Source organism: Dendrobates tinctorius, unplaced genomic scaffold (assembly GCF_039654945.1).
Source record: "Dendrobates tinctorius isolate UK_male_01 unplaced genomic scaffold, ASM3965494v1 ptg000003l, whole genome shotgun sequence".
NCBI classification, from domain to species: Eukaryota; Metazoa; Chordata; class Amphibia; order Anura; family Dendrobatidae; genus Dendrobates; species Dendrobates tinctorius.
The window spans coordinates 93,556,254-93,579,888 of record NW_027361671.1 but is presented as its reverse complement, the minus strand read 5'-3'; the positions used below and the strand labels follow the sequence as shown (position 1 = coordinate 93,579,888).

General features: G+C 43.4%; 1 protein-coding gene across 5 annotated transcripts in view; it reads right to left on the bottom strand.

The window, feature by feature from the left end:
- Positions 1–383: 383 nt before the first annotated feature.
- NOS1 (nitric oxide synthase 1) overlaps positions 384–23,635 on the bottom strand; it is a 558,783-nt gene continuing 535,531 nt past the window's right edge. For 4 of the 5 annotated variants that reach the window (XM_073560281.1, XM_073560506.1, XM_073560364.1 and 1 more), the window contains 4 exons: positions 20,644–20,792; positions 18,851–19,045; positions 16,890–17,008; positions 384–2,054 (listed from right to left, as the gene is read on the bottom strand). In XM_073560281.1, the coding sequence (XP_073416382.1) occupies positions 2,039–2,054; positions 16,890–17,008; positions 18,851–19,045; positions 20,644–20,792 (479 nt within the window). In that variant the 3' untranslated portion in view covers positions 384–2,038. Of the gene's footprint in view, positions 2,055–16,873; positions 17,009–18,850; positions 19,046–20,643; positions 20,793–23,635 lie in introns of all 5 variants that reach the window. The other variant, XM_073560587.1, reaches the window with a different exon arrangement.

Below are 23,635 nucleotides of genomic sequence, written 5' to 3'. Positions count from 1 at the left end.
CCATGATTTCTATGTAGCTCCCGGTTTTGTGTCTTACAGTGGAACTGCACTTTAGGAAATCTTTTGACATTGTCATAGGAGACATATCAGAAATTTTGAGAGTTTTAGTGTTGAGATCCCATCGATAAAATATGGGCGTAGAAGTGCTCGGCTGAGTTCTGCTCTCCCGTGAGACTAATATGAGGCTTCATAGATTTTCTATCATGGCAATATTCAGTCTAGAAAAAAGCAGCGCTCAGCTGGGTGCTTCAGAACTTTGTTCTGTGGGGTCTCACCGCATGGACTCTGATATGTCTCTGTGACATCTTAAAAATTATCTGAAAATGTTTTATTACTTAGGAAATTCTGTTGTTTTACATAGCAGCAATAAAATTTCTGAGTGATTGTTGTTAATGGTCATTTATTATATACATGCAACTTTACACTCCTATAACATCTGCAACATCACAATATTTGAATGCCAAAAATGAAAAGTCTATAGGATACAACAGAAAAATCCTCCAACAAGCACATATATAACCTGTATACCTTAATATTGTTGCTGTGAGGGGTAGAAAAAAATGACAGGGGCAAAAGGGGAGAAAGCAATTTTCTGATGGTAGACAGTAAAAACATTTTATAGTGAGGCTATATTCCCATGGAGCCGATAACTTCATCAAAACCTATAGCAGGAGGGTGCAGACATTTGTGGATTTTGTAGCAACTAATCCACCCTGTATAAACACAGTCCTAATATATAGACTGAACCTAATAAAAAGTTGAGTCAATTTGTGTATAGAGTACATTACTTTTCTTGAAACTTAGCTCTGCCAAGCTCCTATAGTGAAGAGGGACAGATTTTGTTGCTATACAAATAACTACTACAGTGTCTGGTTTAGAGACCCCAATTCTCATAATTTAAGGGGGTACTCTCCGATCCTTAACGCTGATTGGTGGATTTAGAGCCCTTAGTATTCAATTCCATGGGACTTCCGAACACAGGCAAACCCATTGCGCATCTGTTTTTTAAACTCCTTTAGAACTGAATTGGGAGCCACTTTTCCATCTCTATGAAGGCAACAGTCAGAACAGGAAATTAGGTGACTTCCGTTCTGCAGATAGATGCGGATCCCACAGATTGGGCCTGCATTTCCGGCATATAATGTGGATATGCTTTATGTGTCTGTCATGAGATTGCCAACGTCCCACGATGACTAAACGTGCAGACGATCAGCCACCATGGAATGCTTCAAGATTTCAGCTCTGAAGCTGCAGAATTGTTACTGCTGCTCTGAGCTATAATACAGGGTGTAGTAATCCAATGTGCTTCCAAAAGTTCTCAACTTTTTATGTAGATTAATTCTATATATGTAAAATGGCATCCAATGTGATCGTAAGCTTTAATAATAAGAAGAAAATACTCAGTCGCAGATTAAAAACGGTAACAATAATGGCTGTTTGCATAAAAGATGACATAAATGTTGTAATCTCTAGATCTCGTTTACTACCTGGACGCATTGCAGTCCGAAAAACAAAAAGCAAGGCCTGAGAACAAGGTTCATGCACCAGAGAATGGTGTTTTTTTTTTCTTTTTCTTGAATTTAATATCTTGGATCAAGATGCAGCAGCAGAATCTCAAACAAAATTATCATAGTGAGTTTATAGTGAAAACAACTGAAATCCCATCGGTACAATGGAAGAGATAGCGTATAGGTCTCTTACATTACATATATTAATATATGTTTATGAGCAAAGAACAAGAACAGCACAGTATAGCAGGCAGATCAGTGCTGATAGTCCCCCATTAAAAAAAATGCCTCTGAAGTTACAAAATCCATCTTGTATAAGAGGCTTTTTATGAGAAAGAGAAAGCGAGTTAGTATATGTAACTCTCCATTGCCATATGGATGTTGAGTCGTCGTCTGTTGTCATACATGCAGTACACACGGTTTATGTATGTCTCCACAAACAGTGTACATGCAGGTGTGGTATGCCATGTGCATGGGGTGCGGGATGCCTCATCACCAGTTTGCCATCTGTGTACAATGAAATATTCCAGTTATGAGCAGAAAACCCTAAAAAAAAAAAAAAAGAAAAAACATTTTATTGTTTACAAAAAGGAATAACATATACATCACATTCTGATTTGTTATATGTGACCATATGTATCAGAAGAGCATTTAAGGTAATCTGTCAGCAGGTTTTTGCTATGTAATCTGTGAACAGCATTAGGTAGAAGCTGAGACACAGAATTGAGGGATGTGTCACTTATTAGGCTATGTGTTGTTATTTCCATACAATGAGTGCTTTTATCACCAAGAGACTATTACTGCCAGGACTACATGGCACACAAACCCTAGCCTGACCAATCTCCCTCGTCTGATAGGCAGCTTACTGTCAGTATGCATTGTACATAGAAAGATGTTATGTGGGCTCAGTACAAGTGAATAGAATGAGGCCACATACATCTAATCAGTAGATGTCCCATTACTTTTGTCTACATAATGTACACACAGTGGGGTAAATAAGTATTTGATACACTGCAGACCACACATACAAACCGTTACCACTTCCTGCCGACTCCAACTCAAAAATATCTCCCGAATCCGAACATTCATCAAGCAAGACTCTGCAAAAACACTAGTGCATGCCCTCATCATCTCCCACCTTTCGGCTCAAGATAGCGGCCCGAAGCATGGATTGCAAGAAGGCGGCAGCGAAGAGAAGGAGAAACAACGCCTATCATGGGCATGGATGGCACCCAAGAGCGCGAAAAGATATTCAGCCCCCACAAGTGACAGCCCAAAGAAGGATGGGCCTGGTGAAGAAAGGCTTGTCCGGAATAGGAGGTATGTTCTGGAGGGAGGCAAGGTGCAGCGTGAGGCGTGGCCCGCTGTGTGTGAAAGTGAGCTGGAAGAGGGCACGGCTGAAGGTGGAGTTGCCGAGAATGACGTGTGATGCGGTGGTCACGTCAGAAGTTCTGCCCTGGAAGAGGCGGAGCCAGAAGCTCAGGAAGGGCAGCATCAGAAGGCGCTTGGTGCCATTTTCCCTACGATGAGCAAGAAGTGAGACACATAGCAGAAGGCTCCCCGTGGAAATGGCACATCCTGCATGGTGAATGAGCATTGGCGGTGACGACAAGAAAATGAAGGACATGAGCGATGAGAGCAAATATGGGGAACTATATGCAGTGGACGAGTACTGGAAGGGATTTGGAGCCTTTTGTCTGCCCTGGGGACCTGGTTACAGAGATACTACCATCCCTAGTTATTGTGGTTCAGCCTGAAGGGAGACACGCAGTGTACCCCGCTCGGGGGACCAGAGAGTCCATGACCACTCTAGAGTACCAAGAAGAGGCGGAGCCCCCTGCAGAAGGTATGCATGCCTCAGCTCCATCCTGTTCAGAAAAGCCGGACGCAGGCCAGCAACTATTGAATGGTGCTCAGTTGTCAATCCAGGTAATCTGTGGTGAATTCCTCAGAAGCATTGAGTATTGATATGCAGAGGGGAGGAAGATGGTAGAGGAGCTCCAGGAAGCACTTTGGGCCTTTACTTCATTCTGGGAGCCTGATGCAGATGTGCAGGTAGTTCCAGTGCTGACTTCATCTAGAAGTGGCTTGGTTCTGCCCGAGACGAGTCTGGAAGAAGATGGAGAAATTCCAGGAGACACCTGAACAGTGATCAAGGTGCCCTCTGGGCAATTGCAGTTACTCAGTTGATCCAGCGGGCTATTTTGAGGGGTCGAGTTCTGAGGAACCCCTGTTTAAAGGCTTGAGAACAGTCGAATCTCAGGAAGCAAAGTTTAAGGTGCCTCGCCTTTGTTATTTTTGGAAGGACCGTTGATACCTTTGTGGCCAGAAGGCCTGTGTGATTTTCCTAAAAGGAATCAGAGGGACTGTTTAAGATACCCTCGAGGCCAGGTGGGCCTGTAGTAGCCGCGGACGGCTGAAGGTTGGTTTGCCCCTTGTTTATTCCCCCCACTTGCTGGATTGCAGGACTGTGAACTCTTAAAGGGCCGGAAACCCTTTTCTGTCCCTGTGGACTGTGCAACTTAAAGGGAGTGCTGTTTACAAAAAAAGGGAGAGGAGGAATGGAAATGGATGACCCGAGGATCGAGCCGAGTCAGGACTGTGTTATTTGCACCCTTGTCTTAAAAGACAGATGAGGGACTGTATGGACTGTGCTCCAGAACTACTGGAGCTATTGCTGTGTTGGCCAGCAGGCGTGTGATTAAAAGGAATTTAGACACGCGTTGTCAGAGTCTCCACACTGGTGAGACCAAGGTCATGCGGACCCATGGAGACAAGTGGATGACCCGATGTCCCAACCAGGTTAAAGGCAAATGGACTGCACCCACGAATTGATGGGGCCATATTGTTGGCTTGTGGGCCCTTGCAAAACCAGGGCCAATGTTAACCCAAAGGATTGTTGCCAGGTTAAGGGGACTTGGGCACATAAAGTTTCAGTGTCCTAACTGAGTAGGATAGGTTCTGTTCCACTCCAGAAGAAAGAAGGACGAAGACGTCATGTTGGTTAAAATGTTATGATTTGTGTGGTATAGTGCATTTGTGTTTTTCAGATGAATCAGATGGTCGAGGATGACCTCTATTAAATATGTACGATGTATGTGTGATCCATCAGTTCGTGGATAACTTAATGATCACTAGGAATTCGTCCACTGGGTTCCCCCAGAGATTCTGAGTATAGGGGTCTGCAGTCTCATCCTGGATGGAGCAATGTTGTGCATGCTCGGCCTCTGCTCTATTCATTATCTATAGAACTGCTGAGCACCGCACTCAGCTATTTCCATCAGTTCCATAGACTATGAATAGAGTAGATACCAGATGATACCGATACCAGACATATAATGTAATATAAAATATACAGCAGCAATCATGTAACCACATGATAAGCTTTGCACACTAGCTGAAATGTGCCATTTAGAGAGTCAGCCTTGTCTGAAGTGTTCTGATCACCAACAGCGGACACTAGTTGTCACCTGACTGCAAGTCTGACTGCACTGGAACCAGCAGAACCGATTAATAATAATAATAATAATAAATTTTATTTTTATAGCGCCGACATATTCCGCAGCACTTTACATTTCAGAGGGGATTTGTACAGACAATAGACATTACAGCATAACAATAATCACATACAGTAGATTATAACAAATACCAAGAGGAAAGAGGGCCCTGCTCGCAAGCTTACAGTCTATGAGGAAAGAGGGAGACACGAAAGGTGGGTGGTAACAGTTACCCTGATTGTATGGACCAGTCATAATGTTAAGTGTGTAACAGTACAGACACAGAGGGCTAATGGAGGCATAAAGCATGTGGGAACATGATGCGGGGAACCTGGTTATGGTAAAACTTTTGGCTGTGCCACACAGGGATAGATTAGGTTAATGTGTTGGGGTGGTAGGCCAGTCTGAATAAATGCGTTTTCTGGACACGCTTAAAATTGTGGGGATTGGGGACTAATCGTATTGACCTGGGAAGTGCATTCCAAAGAATTGGTGCGGCACGTGTAAAGTCTTGGAGACGGGAGTGGGAGGTTCTGACTATTGAGGATGCTAATCTCAGGTCATCAGCAGAACGGAGGGCGCGGGTAGGGTGGTATACTGAAACAAGGGAGGAGATGTAGGGTGGTGCTGAGCCATGGAGGGCTTTGTGAGTGAGGGTAATAAGTTTATACTGAATTCTGGAGTGGATGGGTAGCCAGTGTAATGACTGGCACAAGGTAGAGGCATCGGTGTAACGATTGGTGAGGAATATGATCCTGGCTGCAGCATTCAAGACAGATTGGAGGGGGGAGAGTTTGGTAAGAGGGAGACCGATTAGAAGAGAGTTACAATAGTCGAGACGAGAATGAATAAGAGAAACAGTAAGAGTTTTTGCAGCGTCAAAGGTAAGAAAAGGTCGAATTCTAGAAATGTTTTTGAGGTGCAGATGACAAGAGCGAGCCAGTGATCGAATGTGGGGGGCAAAGGAAAGCTCGGAATCAAGTATGACCCCAAGACAGCGGGCCTGTTGCTGGGGAGTAATAGTGGAACCACACACAGAAATGGCAATGTCGGGTATAGGTACATTAGTAGAGGCAGGAAACACCAGGAGTTCAGTCTTTGACAGGTTCAGTTTCAGATATAGTGAGGACATGATATTAGACACAGCGTTTAGACAATCGCCGGTGTTTTCTAGAAAGGCTGGCGTGATGTCAGGAGAAGAAGCGTATAATTGGGTGTCATCAGCATAGAGATGGTACTGGAAACCAAATCTACTGATTATTTGACCAATAGCGGCAGTGTACAAGGAGAAGAGGAGGGGACCTAGAACCGATCCTTGGGGGACCCCAACAGTAAGGGGAAGATGAGAGGAGGAGTAAAGATACAGTAAAGGAGCGGTCGGAGAGATAGGAGGAGAACCAGGAGAGAACGGTATCCTTAAGGCCAATGGAACGGAGCATAGTGAGGAGGAGCTGATGATCCACAGTGTCGAATGCTGCAGAGAGATCCAAGAGAATAAGCATGGAGTAATGACCATTTGATTTAGCTGTTAGCAGATCATTAGAGACTTTAGTGAGGGCAGTTTCAGTGGAGTGTAAAGAGCGGAAACCGGATTGGAGAGGGTCGAGAAGAGAGTTTTCTGAGAGATAGCGGATAAGACGGGAGTGGACCAGGCGTTCCAGGAGTTTAGAGATGAAGGGAAGATTAGAGACAGGTCTATAGTTAGCGGCACAGTTTTGGTCGAGGGATGGTTTTTTAAGTAGTGGATGTATGATGGCATGCTTAAATGAGAAGGGAAAAATACCAGAAGAGAGAGAGAGGTTAAATATTTTAGTTAGGTGAGGGGTGACAGCAGGGGAAAGGGACTGAAGGAGCTGTGACGGAAATGGGTCACTGGTGCAAGTAGTTGGGTGAGAAGATGCAAGGAGCCTGCTTACTTCTTCTTCTGTGACTGGTTCAAAATCAGAGAGTGAGTTAGATGCAGTGGGGGAGGGAGGACGGTGCATGGTATGAGGTGATTGGGAGATAATTTCCTGTCGGATCTGGTCAATTTTTTCTTTGAAGTAATTGGCCAGATCGTCAGCTCGGAGCTCCGTGGTTGGGGCCTGTACTCTTGGATTGAGTAGAGAATGAAAAGTGTCAAAGAGACGTTTCGGGTTATTGGACAGTGAGGTGATGAGGGTGTTGAAATAGGTTTGTTTGGAGAGGTGAAGGGCAGTGTTGTATGTTCTAAGCATAAACTTAAAATGGATGAAATCTTCGGGTAGATTGGATTTTCTCCACAGACGTTCGGCGCACCTGGAGCACCGCTGCAGGAAACGTGTTTGCACCGTGTGCCAGGGTTGTCGCCATCTGCGTTGTGGTGTTCTATTTATAGGGGGTGCAAATTCATCCAGGGCACTTTGAAGTGTTTCATTGTAATGCTTCAATGCAGAATCAGGACATGAGAGGGAGGAGATAGGGGCCAATGAAGACTGCAAGTTCTTCAGAAGTTTCTGGGTGTTAATGGCCTGTATGTTTCTATAAGTCTGGACAGTGGGGGTGACCTGAGCAGCCTGGCAGTTCTTGATAGAGAATGAAAGAAGATTGTGGTCAGAGAGCGGGAGAGGGGAGTTTGCAAAATCATCCACTGCACAAAGCCGAGAGAAGACCAAATCGAGGGAGTTTCCGTCTTCATGCGTTGGAGAATTAGTAAGCTGCGAAAGGCCAAATGAGGAGGTTAGAGATAAAAGGTGAGTAGCAGATGGGGAGAGGGGAAGAGCAATGGGGATGTTGAAATCACCCATGATGAGGGTAGGGATGTCACAGGAGAGAAAATGTGGAAGCCAAGTGGCAAAATGATCCAGGAACTGATGGGAGGGGCCGGGAGGACGATACACCACCGCCACTCGCATGGAGAAGGGGGTGTAGAGTCTGACGGCATGGACCTCAAAAGAAGGGAAGACAAGTGAGGGTACTTGAGGGATAACCTGAAAGGTACATTTTGGTGATAGAAGCAGACCAACGCCTCCACCAGCTCTTTTGTCTGATCTTGGGGTATGAGAGAAGTGAAGCCCCCCGTATGAAAGAGCAGCAGCAGCGGTAGTGTCTGACTGCTGGATCCAGGTTTCAGTAAGAGCCAGGAGGTTAAGAGAATTAGAAACCGATTCCTAATGGATGGATATACTGTATATATATTACACATACAGTATATATATATATCACCATCTCAGTGAAAAAATATAAATATATATATTTTTTAAAGGTGTGGGGGCCCAAATAGAACTTATTGGGCCTAGTGATTGCTATGTATGCTCCTGCTTGCAGGGCAGTTATAATGATGGCAATCTGGCTGGTTTCTTGGAGCCGGAGGCTCCAGGGGTCCCATTGCCAGATTGCCCTCATCATAAGCAGCTTACTCATCAGGGAGGGGGGCCCAGACATATTTCTTGCACAGGGGTCCCAAGCTATCAGTGTACACCCCTGCAGTAATCATCCATTAGAACGGATCCAGCAGAAATCCGTTGGCAAAAAAGTTGTGCAGACAGGACTTTTGTCTGTTTTTGAAAAATAGATTTCATCTGGATCAGTTTTCTTTTAACATTGCAGTCTATGGAAAATGAATACGTTAATCAGCCATCTGTTTTTTTCATTTGAAAAGAATCCATTATTTGCTTACTGGATCCTTTTCAAAATTAAGATAACAGATGGCTATCTAATGAATCCATTGTCCATAGACTTCAATATTAAAAAAACAGATCCAGCTTAAATTAGTTGGTAAAAAATGGACAAAAATGTTGGGTCTTTGTGGAGCGGCGGGGGACGTTAGCCGTAGGCAAGGCACTTGTCTTCTCCTGTGCCGCCCTGGCTCCTTACATGAAACAGTGGGTTCTGGCGGGGTGTTGTTGCTGTGATGGCCTTGCGTCAGTGCAGGCCACCTGTATTCAATGTTGTTGGCTGACCAGGACCATAGGTTTCAAAAGTTTAAGTAAGGAGACTACTGTTCTGAAACACAGTATTTAGTGAACAGTAACTTGGTAAGGGTTAAATACAAGGAATAGTGGGTGCAAAGTTTTATGGACATTTCCTTCACAGTGTAAAGAATTTTCGCTCACATAATTTCCTTCCACTGTAGCCTACTCCAGGGCCGGTGAAGCACACTGTTACGCCCTACTTCGTCACAGTCTAGCTTGTCACCACCATCCTGATCAGCAAGTCTCTCTACCTGCTCAGTGGTACAGCATCCTATTTCTTCCACTACTGTCACCCTGGATCTACCACTCAGGACCCCCACCAGTCCCACAAACTCAGTCCTGTTTAGGCTTGTTACCTTTGGTGTTTAGCAAATTCAGGTTTCTCATAACACGTCCTATCCAAGGACCCCTTTAAGGTTCAAGGCCACTTTGTCTCGTCTTCATGCCGGGTAGCGCTACTTCCTTGTCCCAAAGTCTCCTTTTTCTTAGTAGTTCACCCAAATGGCAGCACTGCTCACAGACACTTCCTACTACAACTGGAACTTTTCCCTATCTGCCTTACTACAGGAAGTGGTTTATTTCCCTAACACTAAGCCCCTCCCACTATGGGCTAGTCTAGAAAATTAACTCTATCCTTAATAACTAATCTATACTAACTAATCCTTACTAAACTATCTAACTCTACTCTAATGTCGCTACCTAAGCGGAGTCACTAACTTATCATCTATCTTGTGTCCTAAGTCCTAACCTATGTCTTAATCTAATCTATCCTATACTGTACACTGTCAATATTACTTATCTCATACTTTTCTCATACTTCTACACATAACCACATCACAACATATACATGTACAAAAGACACAGGACACAATACACATGACGCAACTGCTGTCGGGGTAGGAATACGGCAGTCCAGTCCACATCCCTTACATCTGCATAACTTTTTTGCCAACGGATTTCTGCTGGATCCGTTCTATCGGCTGATTTCTGGACATGTGAAGATTGCCTTAATTTCCTGTTGCTACTATGGCAACACTAGAGCAAGTAGTATGGTAGTCAAAAGCAATTTCCCTAATTAGAAGATTAAGAAAACAGAAAAAAACAAGGCAAAAATGTTTCAATCTGGAATCTATTTACCTATATTTTCTAAAGTAGCATATCTAATGAGACATTATTTTAAAAAGGACCTTATTAAAGCTTTCCTGACATGGATGATTTAACCCCTTCCCGACCAGTGACACAGCGTATGCGATCCGCCGCCGTCATCATCTGCTCCCCCCCTTCCCTCTGCTCCCCCCGCCTTCCGCTCCCCCCTTACCTCCCCAGTACCTCCTATGTCCTTGTTTCACTCCCAGTGTCCCTCCTCCCTCCTGCATGGGTGCCGCCATCTTCCAAAATGATGCATTCATTCATTTTGATCACTGTGATAAACTCTCACAGTGATCAAAATAAAAAAAAAATAGTAAATCACCCCCCCTTATCACCCCCATAGGTAGGGACAAATAATAAAATAAAGAAATGACGCCCGCAGACCATTCCATCAAAGTCTGCATTCGAAAACGTCACCACTTCCCTTCCGAGCCCCAAAGTGTGCCCATACAGTGGTTCCCCCCCACATATGGGGTACCAGCACACTCAGGACAAACTGGATAACAAGTTTTGGGGTCCAATTTCTCCTGTTACCCTTGTGAAAATAAAAAATTGCAGGCTAAAAAATCATTTCTTGAGGAAAAAAAAAGATTTTTTATTTTCACGGCTCTGCATTATAAATTTCTGTGAAGCACTTGGGGGTTCAAAGTGCTCACCACACATCTAGATAAGTTCCGTGGGGGGTCTAGTTTCCAAAATGGGGTCACTTGTGGAGAGTTTCTACTGTTTAGGCACATCAGAGACTCTGCAAACCTAACATGACGCCCGCAGACCATTCCATCAAAGTCTGCATTTCAAAGCATCACTGCTTCCCTTTCAAGCCCCGACGTGTGCCCAAACAGTGGTTCCCCCCCACATATGGGCTACCAGCGTGCTCAGGACAAACTGGAAAACAACTTTTGGGGTCCAATTTCTTCTGTTACCCTTGTGAAAATAAAAAATTGCGAACTAAAAAATAATCTTTTGAGGAAAAAAATGATTTTTTATTTTCACGGCTTTGCGTTATAAACTTCTGTGAAGCACTTGGGGGTTCAAACTGCTCACCACACATCTAGATAAGTTCCTTGGGGACCTAATTTCCAAAATGGGGTCACGTGTGGGGGAGCTCCCATGTTGCGGCACATAGGGGCTCTCCATACGTCCGCTAACGATTGGAGCTAATTTTCCATTCAAAAAGTCAATTGGCGCGCCTTCCCTTCTGAGCCCTGCCGTGTGCCCAAACAGTGGTTTATGACCACATATGAGGTATCGGTGTACTCAGGAGAAATTGCCCAACTAATTTTAGGATCCATTTAATCCTGTTGCCCATGTGAAAATGAAAAAAATGAAGCTAAAAATTTTTTGGGTGAAAAAAAAAGTACTTTTTAATTTTTACGGATCAATTTGTGAAGCACCTGAGGGTTCAAAGTGCTCACTATGCATCTAGATAAGTTCCTTGGGGGGGGTCTAGTTTCCATTCCAAAATGGGGTCACTTGTGGAGGTGCTCTAATGTTTAGGCACACACGGGCTCTACAAACGCGACATGGTGTCCGCTGATTGGAGCTAATTTTCCATTCAAAAGTCAAATGGCGCTCCTTCCCTTCCCGGCCCTACCGTGTGCCAAAACAGTGGTTTGTGACCACAAATAAGGTATCGGTGTACTCTGGAGAAATTGCCCAACAAATTTTAGGATCCATTTTATCCTGCTGCCCATCTGAAAATGAAAAAACTGAGGCCAAAAGAAAATTTTTGTGAAAAAAAGTACTTTTTTTAACAGATCAATTTGTGAAGCACCTGAGGGGTTCAAAGTGCTCACTATGTATCTAGATAAGTTCCTTGGGGGGTCTAGTTTCCAAAATGGAGTCACTTGTGGGGGAGCTCCAATGTTTAGGCACACAGGGGCTCTCCAAACGCAACATGGCAACCGCTAAATATTCCAGCATATTTTCCATTCAAAAAGTCAAATGGTGCTCCTTCCCTTCCGAGCCCTGCCGTGCACCCAAACAGTGGTTTATGACCACATATGAGGTATCGGTGTACTCAGGAGAAATTGCCCAAGAAATTGTAGCATCCGTTTTATCCTGTTGCCCATGTGAAAATGGAAAAATTGATGCTAAAAGTAAATTTTTGTTGGAAGAATTAAAATGTCCATTTTTTCCTTCCACGTTGCTTTAGTTCCTGTGAAGCACCTGAAGGGTTAAAAATCTTCTTGAATGTAGTTTTGAGTAGCTTGAGGGGTGCAGTTTTTAGAATGGTGTCACTTTTGGGTATTTTCAGCCATAGACCCCTCAAAGTGACTTCAAATGTGAGGTGGTCCCTAAAAAAAATGGTTTTGTAAATTTTGTTGCAAAAATGAGAAATCACTGGTCAACTTTAAACCCTTATAACTTCCTACCAAAAGAAATCTGTTTCCAAAATTGTGCTGATGTAAAGTAGACATGTTGGAAATGTTATTTATTAACTATTTTGTGTCACATAATTCTCTGGTTTAACAGAATAAAAATTCAAAATTTTAAAATTGCGAAATTTTCAAAATTTTTGCCAAATTTCTGATTTTTTTCACAAATAAATGCAAAAATTATCAACCTAAATTTACCACTAACATGAAGCCCAATATGTCACGAAAAAAACAATCTCAGAATCGCTAGGATCCGTTGAAGCGTTCCAGAGTTATTGGCTCATAACGGGACACTGGTCAGAATTGCAAAAAATGGCCTGGTCATTAAAGTCAAAATAGGCTTGGTCATGAAGTGGTTATAGGAAATCTGTAAGCAGGGTTTTGCTATGTAATCTGAAAGCAGCATGAGGTAGGGACTGAGACCCTGATTACAGCGATGTTTACTGGGTGCAACAGTTTTGATAGAATCAGAGTTTTCTCTGGTGCAGAGCCAGCAGAGTTCAGAATGTTGGGCTCTGTAAAACCCCGCCTCCATCACTGATTGGCAGCTTTCTGTGTCCAGTGTGCTGGGGGAGGGGTTGGACAAGGATGCACAAGGCCAGTTGTCCTGTAGTAAAAATATCCTGCTGATAAAACACTGATTGTATTGAAAACAGCAAAACACAGCCTAGTAAGTGACACATCGCTGGAATCAGGCTCTCTGCTCCTACATTATCCTGCTCTCTCATTACATAGGAAAATCCTGATGACAGATTCCCTTTAATAATTGCTTATATTCCGCATGATTAAAACAATTTTGGGAGTCTTTTCTAAAAAAAAAAAAAAAAATTGAGTTGTTCCATTCCTGTGGTATTCCTCTTGAATGTATCTGAGTAAATCGACATCTGTGAATTTTCATTTCCTTTGTCATAGGGGTGTGTTTCTATTAGCACCAAATGGGCAGTTGTCAGTATATTTGTGGTGCCCCTGAGGGTCCAGTCGCCACAGAGGTACTGCACCTCATCCAGAGGTGTGATATCCCATTCTCAGGTAAGGAGGGAGCACTACCCAGGACTCTAACACTCACACCCAACACACACCAGTTCTGTCAGGGCATCTGGGTGTACCCTTAGGGAGGATGGCCTCATCCCAGGCTGGCTAGGAAAGGTTGTTGGGGAGTGAGTGGGGAAGGTAGGACAAAGGGGAGGAGCTTAAGGGAGTGACAGTTGATAGAAGGAGTTAGTGCTGAGGTAAGAAGATTATTCTGGAAAGAGTCTGTCAGTCAGTCAGAGTGGAGTGAGAGAAGGAGTGAGGGATGACAGGGTCTGAGGAGAATTAGTGAGTTGGTGAGAAGACGGAGAAGGAGAAGGACTGCAGTAGGAAGAGCTAGAGAGAGAGGGAAGCCTGAAGGAAGCTCCTGGGAGGACAGAAGGGGTCTTTGGGGCACAGGAAGTGCAGAAAGCCACCCATGGGGCCTGTATCCAGAAGTCAAGGGACCAGGTCGCAGTGGGGGAGCTGGCCCCTAAGACTAGTGGAGGACTACAAAACTCAGCTAGCAAGCCAGAGGCTGAGGTAGCTGTATGTACCTCAGCCACAAACACATCCATTCACCAAAAAGGCAGCCATAGAGGAGCAAGGGGACTGAGATAATGTCAGAGCTGGACTGGGACCAAACAGCAGCCCTGGCACAAAAAAAAATTCACCAGCCCACATACAATGAATGTCCTCACCGCACACACAAGTATTACACACTCACACACTACAGATACTGCACACACATTACAGATACCGCACACGCATTACACACACACTACAGACACAGCACACACATTACACACACACACTACAGATACCACACACACATTACACACACTACAGATACCGCACACACACTACAGATGCCGCACACGCATTACACACACACTACAGACACAGCACACACATTACACACACACACTACAGATACCACACACACATTACACACACTACAGATACCGCACACACACTACAGATGCCGTACACGCATTACACACACACTACAGACACAGCACACACATTACACACACACTACAGACACAGCACACACATTACACACACACACTACAGACACAGCACACACATTACACACACACTACAGACACAGCACACACATTACACACACACACTACAGATACCACACACGCATTACACACACACTACAGACACAGCACACACATTACACACACACTACAGACACAGCACACACATTACACACACACACTACAGATACCACACACGCATTACACACACACTACAGATACCGCACACACATTACACACACACACTACAGATACCGCACACGCATTACACACACGCTACAGACACAGCACACACATTACACACACACATTACAGATACCGCACACACATTACACACACACTACAGACACAGCACACACATTACACACACACACATTACAGATACCGCACACACATTACACACACTACAGATACCGCACACACACTACAGATGCCGCACACGCATTACACACACACTACAGACACAGCACACACATTACACACACACACTACAGATACCACACACGCATTACACACACACTACAGATACCGCACACACATTACACACACACATTACAGATACCGCACACGCATTACACACACACTACAGACACAGCACACACATTACACACACACATTACAGATACCGCACACACATTACACACACACATTACAGATACCGCACACACATTACACACACACTACAGACACAGCACACACATTACACACACACACACTACAGATACCACACACACATTACACACACTACAGATACCGCACACACATTACACACACACACACTACAGATGCCGCACACACATTACACACTCACACGCTACAGATACCACGCACACACACTACAGATACTGCACACACATGTATTATACACTCAGACTACAGATAACACACATATTACACACTTACACATTACAGATACTGCCCACACACACTACAGATACCATACACACATGTATTACACTCACAGACTACAGATACCGCACACACAAGCATTATACACTCACACGCTACAGATACCGCACACACAAGTATTACACACTCACCCACTACAGATACCACACACAAGTATTGCTTACACACACTCTCTTCTGTGGTGCAGGGGAGGCTGATGTCCATATGCAGCTCTTCAGGTTCTAATGCTCACAGCAGCTCTGTCCCGGCACCTCCCCGGTCTCTCCTTCTCTGTCGGGGAAGCAGATCAGAGCAGGAGACGATGTCACCATGCTGACTGGAGCTGCTTCCCTAGCTGTCCCTGGAAGCACAGCACACATAGGCAGGTGTTACCTTTTACCTTGTGTGCTGCTGGTTCTCTCCACTATTCTCTGATGCTGGTACTTTCCAGTATCAGACAGAGAGGCAGGAGTCCTCTGCGTGCTGTGGTGGCGGCCTTTTCAAACTTCTGACAAGGTCCTGTGTGCGCGCTCTCCTGCTTGCCTGCACTGAGGAGGGCAGCAGCTGCGCGCATAATCACGGACGAGGGCCACGCTCAAGCACTGACGCCAGCAGATGCGGCCTTTGTCAGCGCGGGCAACGAGAGGGAGCGCGCAAACAGGGCCTAATCAAAGGTTTAAAGGGCCGGCGGTCCATTTCGTAGTTCAGAGCCGCCGGCCCACCGGGAATCTGCCTGGCTCGGCAGATTAGCAATCCGGGCCTGGAGAACGCCACCCGACAAGGCCTGCGGCTGCTGGCTTGGGGACACGGTTTATGAAGGTTCTGGGCAAAAGAAGTGGAAACCAGCGCAGGGAGATGGCCAGGAGAGAAATACATAGAAGGGAGTCCTGGAAAGGTGTATCCCAATCTACCTCGGAGTTTGCTGGACCTCTCACCTGGAGAACACGGCACTAAGCAGGCATCTGTGCACAAGTGAACTGTGAGTAACGCATTGGAAACTGCACCCTGCTGTGTCATCTGAGTCATTCACGTCTCACCTGCCCTGCATCGCACTCAACACCACTGCTACTTTCTTTAATCATAACATTCTAACTGCCCTGGGACATGGCTCTACCCGTGGAGAGCTTAACCATCTTTGCTGCCCTAACACTATCCCAGAGGATCTGCATTGCAGCGTCGGCTACACTTGCCGAATACCACGGGTGACATCACAAACTAATTCCTCTACAAACTACCCTATCATCATCATTTATTATTTTTACTGGACACCCAGGGCCACGGACCAGGTCACTGCTGCCGTGACATTCCCCTTTAAGAACTGTAAAGTACTGTTACAATGGAGAATTCAATTATTTATTAAAAAGTTAGGAGAGAAAACAGGTAATTAATCTTATAATAGGAATGTATTTTAAACAAGTTAGTTGCCATCTATAAATTGAGAAAATGCCACAAGTTTCTACAAACCTAGATTGCTACTCACTCATCTGAGTCCTTTTTGCTTTCTTCAATAAATGCAATTGATTCAGATCTGAGACGATTTGTGACCTCATATGTCCGTAGAGTCACTCCAAAGATGTCTTCATGATATCTGTTCTCATCCTGAAAATAAATGGCAATACAATCAAGACAAATCTGGTGTCACTAAGAAGCTTTTCCCTGACTCACACTAATCTTCTCTTATCTTAAGGGTCTGTCACACTAAGCGATATCGCTAGCAATATCGCTATAACTTGTGACGTTATTGCTAGCGATATCACTATGTCTGATACTTACCTACGACCCACTCCCCCGCTGGTTATCGCTGATTGCGCGAGAACGTCCTGGACTGTTTCTCGTCGTCAGCTTCCTGCGGCGCTTCCTGTGGAGAGACGAGCGTGGAGCCGGACGGGAGGACGCAGGATCGCCTAGTGTGACAGATAAGTAGCGACCCCCGTCCCCAGCGATGTCGCTAGTGAGATCTGCCTGTGTGGCAGCTCACCAGCGACCACTTAGCGATGTACCAGCGATCCTGACCGCGTCATATCGCTGGTCGGGATCGCTGGTACATTGCTAAGTGAGACAGTACCTTTACTCCTCTATTTTAAGTTCATCTGCAATAAAATGTACATCAGGTATGCCCCCAGAAGAAGCTGGCGGCTAAACGCGCGTTGGGGGTGAGGGGACACTCACGTGGCACCACTGACACCAGGATTTTTATGTAGGTATTACCTAATTACCTTGCTCTCATCCAGACTGGGAGTTTACATGGGGGAAGCAACTACATATAGACATTACTGCATACTCACCATGGATTCTCATTTTCAGCAATCACTATTCCCATGATAGAGTGGATACACATAGCACTTGCCTATATCCATGAAAACTATTAAACTATTTCTGCTGGATAAAAGACTTTCATGCTAGTGCTGAATACTAGCACTAGTTTATTTGCTCTTTAGATTGAATATTCCAGAACACAGTAAATCAAACCTATCTGGTGAACTTTTAAATGAAGGAGCACAATATTTCATGATACTTTGTCTAATTGTGGATAAGTTTCTGATACTCTGGGATAGTGACATACATCAACTTAATTTTCTGCATATCTTCATATTTCCCTCTCTCTCTATATATATATATTTTCTTGTAATTTATTTATGTGGCCACACCATCATCTCCTGTTGGACATTTTGCTTTTTTTTTAAGAATTTTTAACTTGTCATTTAATAAAGTTTATTTTTTTATGAATCACTTCAAAGCTTGGCCTCCATTAGTCTAAGCTATGTGTTAAAAGTATGAGCAAGTGCCATGTAATATACATGTGGAGTTGATTGAATAAACTATTACTAATGGATGGTTATGTAAAAGAGTCACCACTAATACCACACTGCCTTCTGCTGGTCACACGTCATACTACTTTCTCTAGCATATGAAGTATTGTGTTGTTACATGAACCCATTGAGAACCACTGTCAATATGTGTCATGGTCACTTATTAAAACATGAAGAAAAAATCCAATCTATGTTACATCCCACTTACATATACTATTTATGTTCTTTGTTTTTATTTTGTTTTTTGTTTTTTTTAATCAGTGGGCACAATAATGACATAAGGGGTTAAAACAATTATTTTGATTTCGAAGAATATATAGAGCTTATTTAGTGGTTTTTACAATGGTTTCAAACACATTTTTACATTCTTTCCACCAAAAATTTCAATAGCGGAAAAAGAAATGAATTATCTTAACTACACCTTAATTTGATGTCAACGAGCAAATATGATCTCCTTCTTTATAACATTACAATCAAATATTGCAAAGCACCTGGGCTTGTAGCAGGAAGAAAGTACAATATTTTGAGCAATACTGAAAACAGAGAACAGAAGAGGGCAATTATACTCCAAATCTCATGCCAGCTCCACTTTTGGGTGATGCCAAGTTGTCAGGTGTAATCGATCACTCACCCTCAGTTTACTGACGAAGGCACCTGCCTCTTCAGCAGTCATATTTCCACGTTGTTTTACAACCTGTTGAAGACTTTTAAGAACATCTCCAGCCATAGTGACATCACCACATACATATATGTGTCCTCCTTGATCCTTCAGCGCTTTGAAGGTCACGTCAGAGAGCTGTTCACGCAATACGTCTTGCACATATTTCTTAAATAAAGTACAAAAAAGAATCTTGAAGCCCATACTTACATGTTTTGCTTTATGAAACATCATATTAGACCTGTATATTTCAATCCAATGCTGAGCAAAGAGCTTCTTTGATAAGTCACTATGTCAGTTAATGTTAAAGTTTGAATCACATATGTAGTTTTTTTTTAGTGCTTATATTTTTACCTAAAACTGATGTGTTTCCTTCCTTCAAAAAATGTACATCAAACTATATCAAAAAGTGCAATAATAAAGTGGTACACAGACCCTGATGTCCAGGGGGCCTAAAAAGTCCATTTGGCTCATATGAGAAGAGCAGTCTAAATAAAGCCATGGAATAGTTGGGGACCCTGTTGGAGAACGTGCATTGGAGCCAACAAGCGTTTAGTTATGCCACTAGAACTTCAGACAACATATCAGGTGTATCTGAATTTAGACAGCTATCATGATGAACAACTTATGTGACACGAAGTAATGACTGAGCATTCTTGATATGCTTTTATGAAACATATTTGACAATAAGGTAAAGATACATTAAATTTACCTAGTTTTTGGACAATTTCGAGCAACAACCGGATCAGGAAAGCATCACATAAACAATGTCTTAGGCCTCTTTCACACTTCAGTTTTTTGTGTCAGTTATAATCCGCCAAAAAGGAGGACAAGCGGATCCGTTCCTAACTGATGTGAACGGATGCCACAGGATCCGTTTTTTGACGGATCCGCAAAATGAGGAAATTTAAAGGAACCGCTGGCGAGAGAGAGAGAGAGAGAGTTTTTTTTTTGTCCGGCACCCAGACAGAATTTCGGGTTAAATCAGTGTCTGGAGGATCCGCCGGCCAAAAAAACGTTGCAAGCTCCGTTTGGAAATCTTTGAGGATGTTGACGGACAGCAACCTTATGGCGGATCCGCACAAAAACGGATGCAACGGACGGCAATCCGTCAAGATCCGCCAATAATGAAAGTCAATGGGGAAAAAACGGATCCGCAAAAACAAAATTGCGGATCTGTTTTTTTCAAAACCTGGCGGATTTTGACTGATTGTAAAAAACGGAAGTGTGAAAGAGGCCTTAGACTGCATTCACATTTTGCAACTGTGTTGTTTTTTTCTGAAAACATGGCAAAAATGTTGCCTTTTGCTGCAAAATACTGCAACATGTGAATGCAGCCTTAAAGTGTTACCGTAGATGCCACATCTGCAATGTGATGTTCAGATCTTAGATGGGATCTGTCCCTCAGACAAAGTAGCGTACGCCTCTATTCACATTCTGCTGAAGAACCATATTTTAAAAAATAGAGGGAAAGAGTTCTTCATGTCAGTCACATAAGAAAAAAACATCCTGCAGCAGTGAAAGTCTGCTGCAAGAACAGTGAGCAACATCTGATACCACTTACATGAATCTATGTAAAATGCAATGTATATCACCTGTAGAAATATTATATGTATATATGTCAATGGACATTTTGTAGGAAAATACTCTTTACTTGGTTATCTGTCCTGAACACATTGGGAAATTACATATCATAAATACATTCTAAAGGAACTACATGATTTATAAAATGCAGGTACAACACTAGGAATCCCACATTCAGCTACCTTTGGTTTATTCGGTTCCCGGGAATATGCTGTGAAGAGTTCTTTAAAGACTCCTTTGTTCTTTGCAAGCATTGCCTCCTCCTTGTAGATATGATCAATCTTTGATTCCCGACATCCAAACACAAGGATCATTGGACAGGGCTTCAGTCCTAAAAATATGTATTTCAATCAGCTAAACAGAGACAGCATGTATAAGCTACTGTACCCCTGATGAAGTTGGTTTAGGGGTGAGATGTGCCAGGGGGTAAAGAGGAAATAGCTTGTGAGTTAGGTTTTATAAATTGTGGAGGTTACCCCTTGCAAAAGTAAGTTGTTGCGTACTACAGAGAATTGAGAAATACTGCTCTCATTAGACGGCCATATTGGAAAATCCACACATTAAGGACTTAGCACCAGTTGCCTTGTAATAATTTATTTGGTGTTGGATGTATCACATCACTCATTTAAATAATATATAATGGTTGTAATAGTTTTAAAATGTCACTGAATATGGTGGACAAAAGTTTTTTTTTTTTATCCTTTCAAACAGTTGTATACCGTATGTATGGCCCCCTTCACACATCCATTTTTTTCAGTGCGTGTGATGCCCCATTATAATCTATGGGGCTGCACACATGTCAGTTATCTCATACAGAATGTGTGTCTGTTTGACAAACTCATTCACACAGATGACATAGGGTTTGACATCCCTGTGCCGTTCATGTGGCATGTACCGGAATAGAATGCAGAATAGAAATGACAGATGTTTAGGTGTTAGATGTTCAAAGATATAGATAGATAGATAGATAGATAATAGATAGTGTGACAAAGTCAATGGTAAGGTAATAAAGGGGAGATATGTGTCACTGCGCTTAATGGCATCAGTGATATGAAACCAGAGTATTTTCCTCCAGCACACTACGTGTTGTGAGGGTTAAGTAAAAGTTGCAAAAAGGGCTGGTTTCATGTGGACCTTCATAAAGCGGGTGGGAGAAGGTCCACTTTATCTCAACTGGCAGAGCGGCCAGGACCTGTGTGATGTCATGATCATGTGATCAGTCACATTATGGGAAAAGTCCCATGGTCTATGGTTTAATTAAATGGGCTCTACAGGCTGTCACAAAAACAATTTAGATTTAATTATTAATTATTTATATTATTAGGGTCATGGGCTATATACCCCCACCACTTCTGTTTCCACTTCCAGTTCCAGTTAGGAACTTGCAGCTCTCTGTCACCGCCTTACCCTCAGGTCACTCAGGGAACTGCACCTAGGATAAGTAGTCTCCAGAAAGGCTGCCTGGTCGCATCCTGGTTTTTGGGCACTCTGCAGTGAGGGTGGTATGTATATCGCCAGCCCCAGGAAGGGAATATAAACCCCCAATCTGTTACTGCCAGGGTTCTCCAATACCCCCAGGCTGCTATGCTGCCACCAGTTCCTCATTTGATACTAAAGACTATATCGGGTCAGGAACCAACCTGCAGGTAGCGCAATATGGCACGGAGTACGTGTCTGTTCGATTATAGAGCAAGGAAAATGAAGCTAGTAAATTTTTAAGTTTACTCCAGAAAACAAAGGGAGTGTTTACAAAAATACATAAAATATTACAAAAGGAGACAAAATGCAGTATGTACAAACAGTTACAAATAAAAGGGATTAAAATAAGAAACTTACTCTATCTCAGTCAGAGATATGACGTGTTGATAAAGGGGAGGAGAACCTTCCCAGGGCAAAGGGTCCTACAGCATAGCATTGTGTAGCTGGATCTCCAGGCATCTGACACCCCCCCTCATGGAGTGTCTGAGCTTTCTGCTTTTCTTTTGCTGACCTCACTAGGTGGGCTGAGATGGAGGATGTATGGCCCTTTTTTAAAAGTTCTTAAAACTTCTACTTGCCATATCTCTGGCTGGGGAGCTCACAGAATGATGACAGGGGTATTATATTTTCAATTATGAAATTATCTATCTTTTGAGACCAAATATGACATGTCTGCGTGTCACTGGGGGCCAGAAACCATTTCCCGGGTTCTGATGGGCGCACAGGCTGCAAAGCGTTACTGTGTGTAGCCTAAATTCTACTGGTTCTGGAAATATATTTTTCCTGTCTCTGTGATTATTGTGTGTTATACAATTCGAGTTTGAATAGACAAAGGAAGTTTTAAATCAATGGCGGGAGAATCTGCTCTGAGCTGGACAGAGCAATAAAAGTTCCCATGCGCTGAAAGGAGGGGGAGGGAGTGGATAGAATTTCACAGTGTAGAGGTAAAGGGAGGTAGGAGTCTTGCAGCAGTGTGGTTGTACGTTCAAATTCAGAGGTACAATGCACAAACTAACTGGGTGTAGGGCGACAGGCAGCGCCAGAAGTGTACTTAGGACATTTAGGAAATACTCATATTTTCCTGACACAGGCAGTCTGGGTACAGCTAGCCTGGAGAGAGGAGTCTCCAGTGGCTTTGTGGCTTGTCGAGCACAGACTGAATCTGTGTTGGTCCAGAGTGGGGTGCCACCCGCAACGTATGAATTGTGTTGCAGCGTTTTGTTTCGTTTGTTGTTTTTCTTGTTTTATCCAGAAAGACTGAGTTTATTTTTCCCCATATGTTGGTTTATGCTGCCTTAAAATAAACCAACAAGGATTTAAAGAGACAGTGTTCCCATTTTTCTACCTCCATATACCGCCATGTGAGTTGAGCTACCACAATAGATAGATAAATATGGAATAGATAGATTATAGAAAGATGATAGATAATAGGTACATAGATAAATATGGGATAGATAGATTATGGGACAGAGATAATAGTTAGATAGATAGATAGATATCTGTGAGATATACTGTATAATTAGTGGCTTGCATGGCTCACTTTGCTCTCAGCAAGACCCGGCGGCTCTGATGAGCATTGTCGTCATTACCCGACATCTGTGAATACCTGTAACTTTACCAGTGATAGTGTGGGGGGAGTCTTTATTCAAATAAAGTATTTTTTCTGTGTGTATGTTTGGGATTACTGGTTTAGTA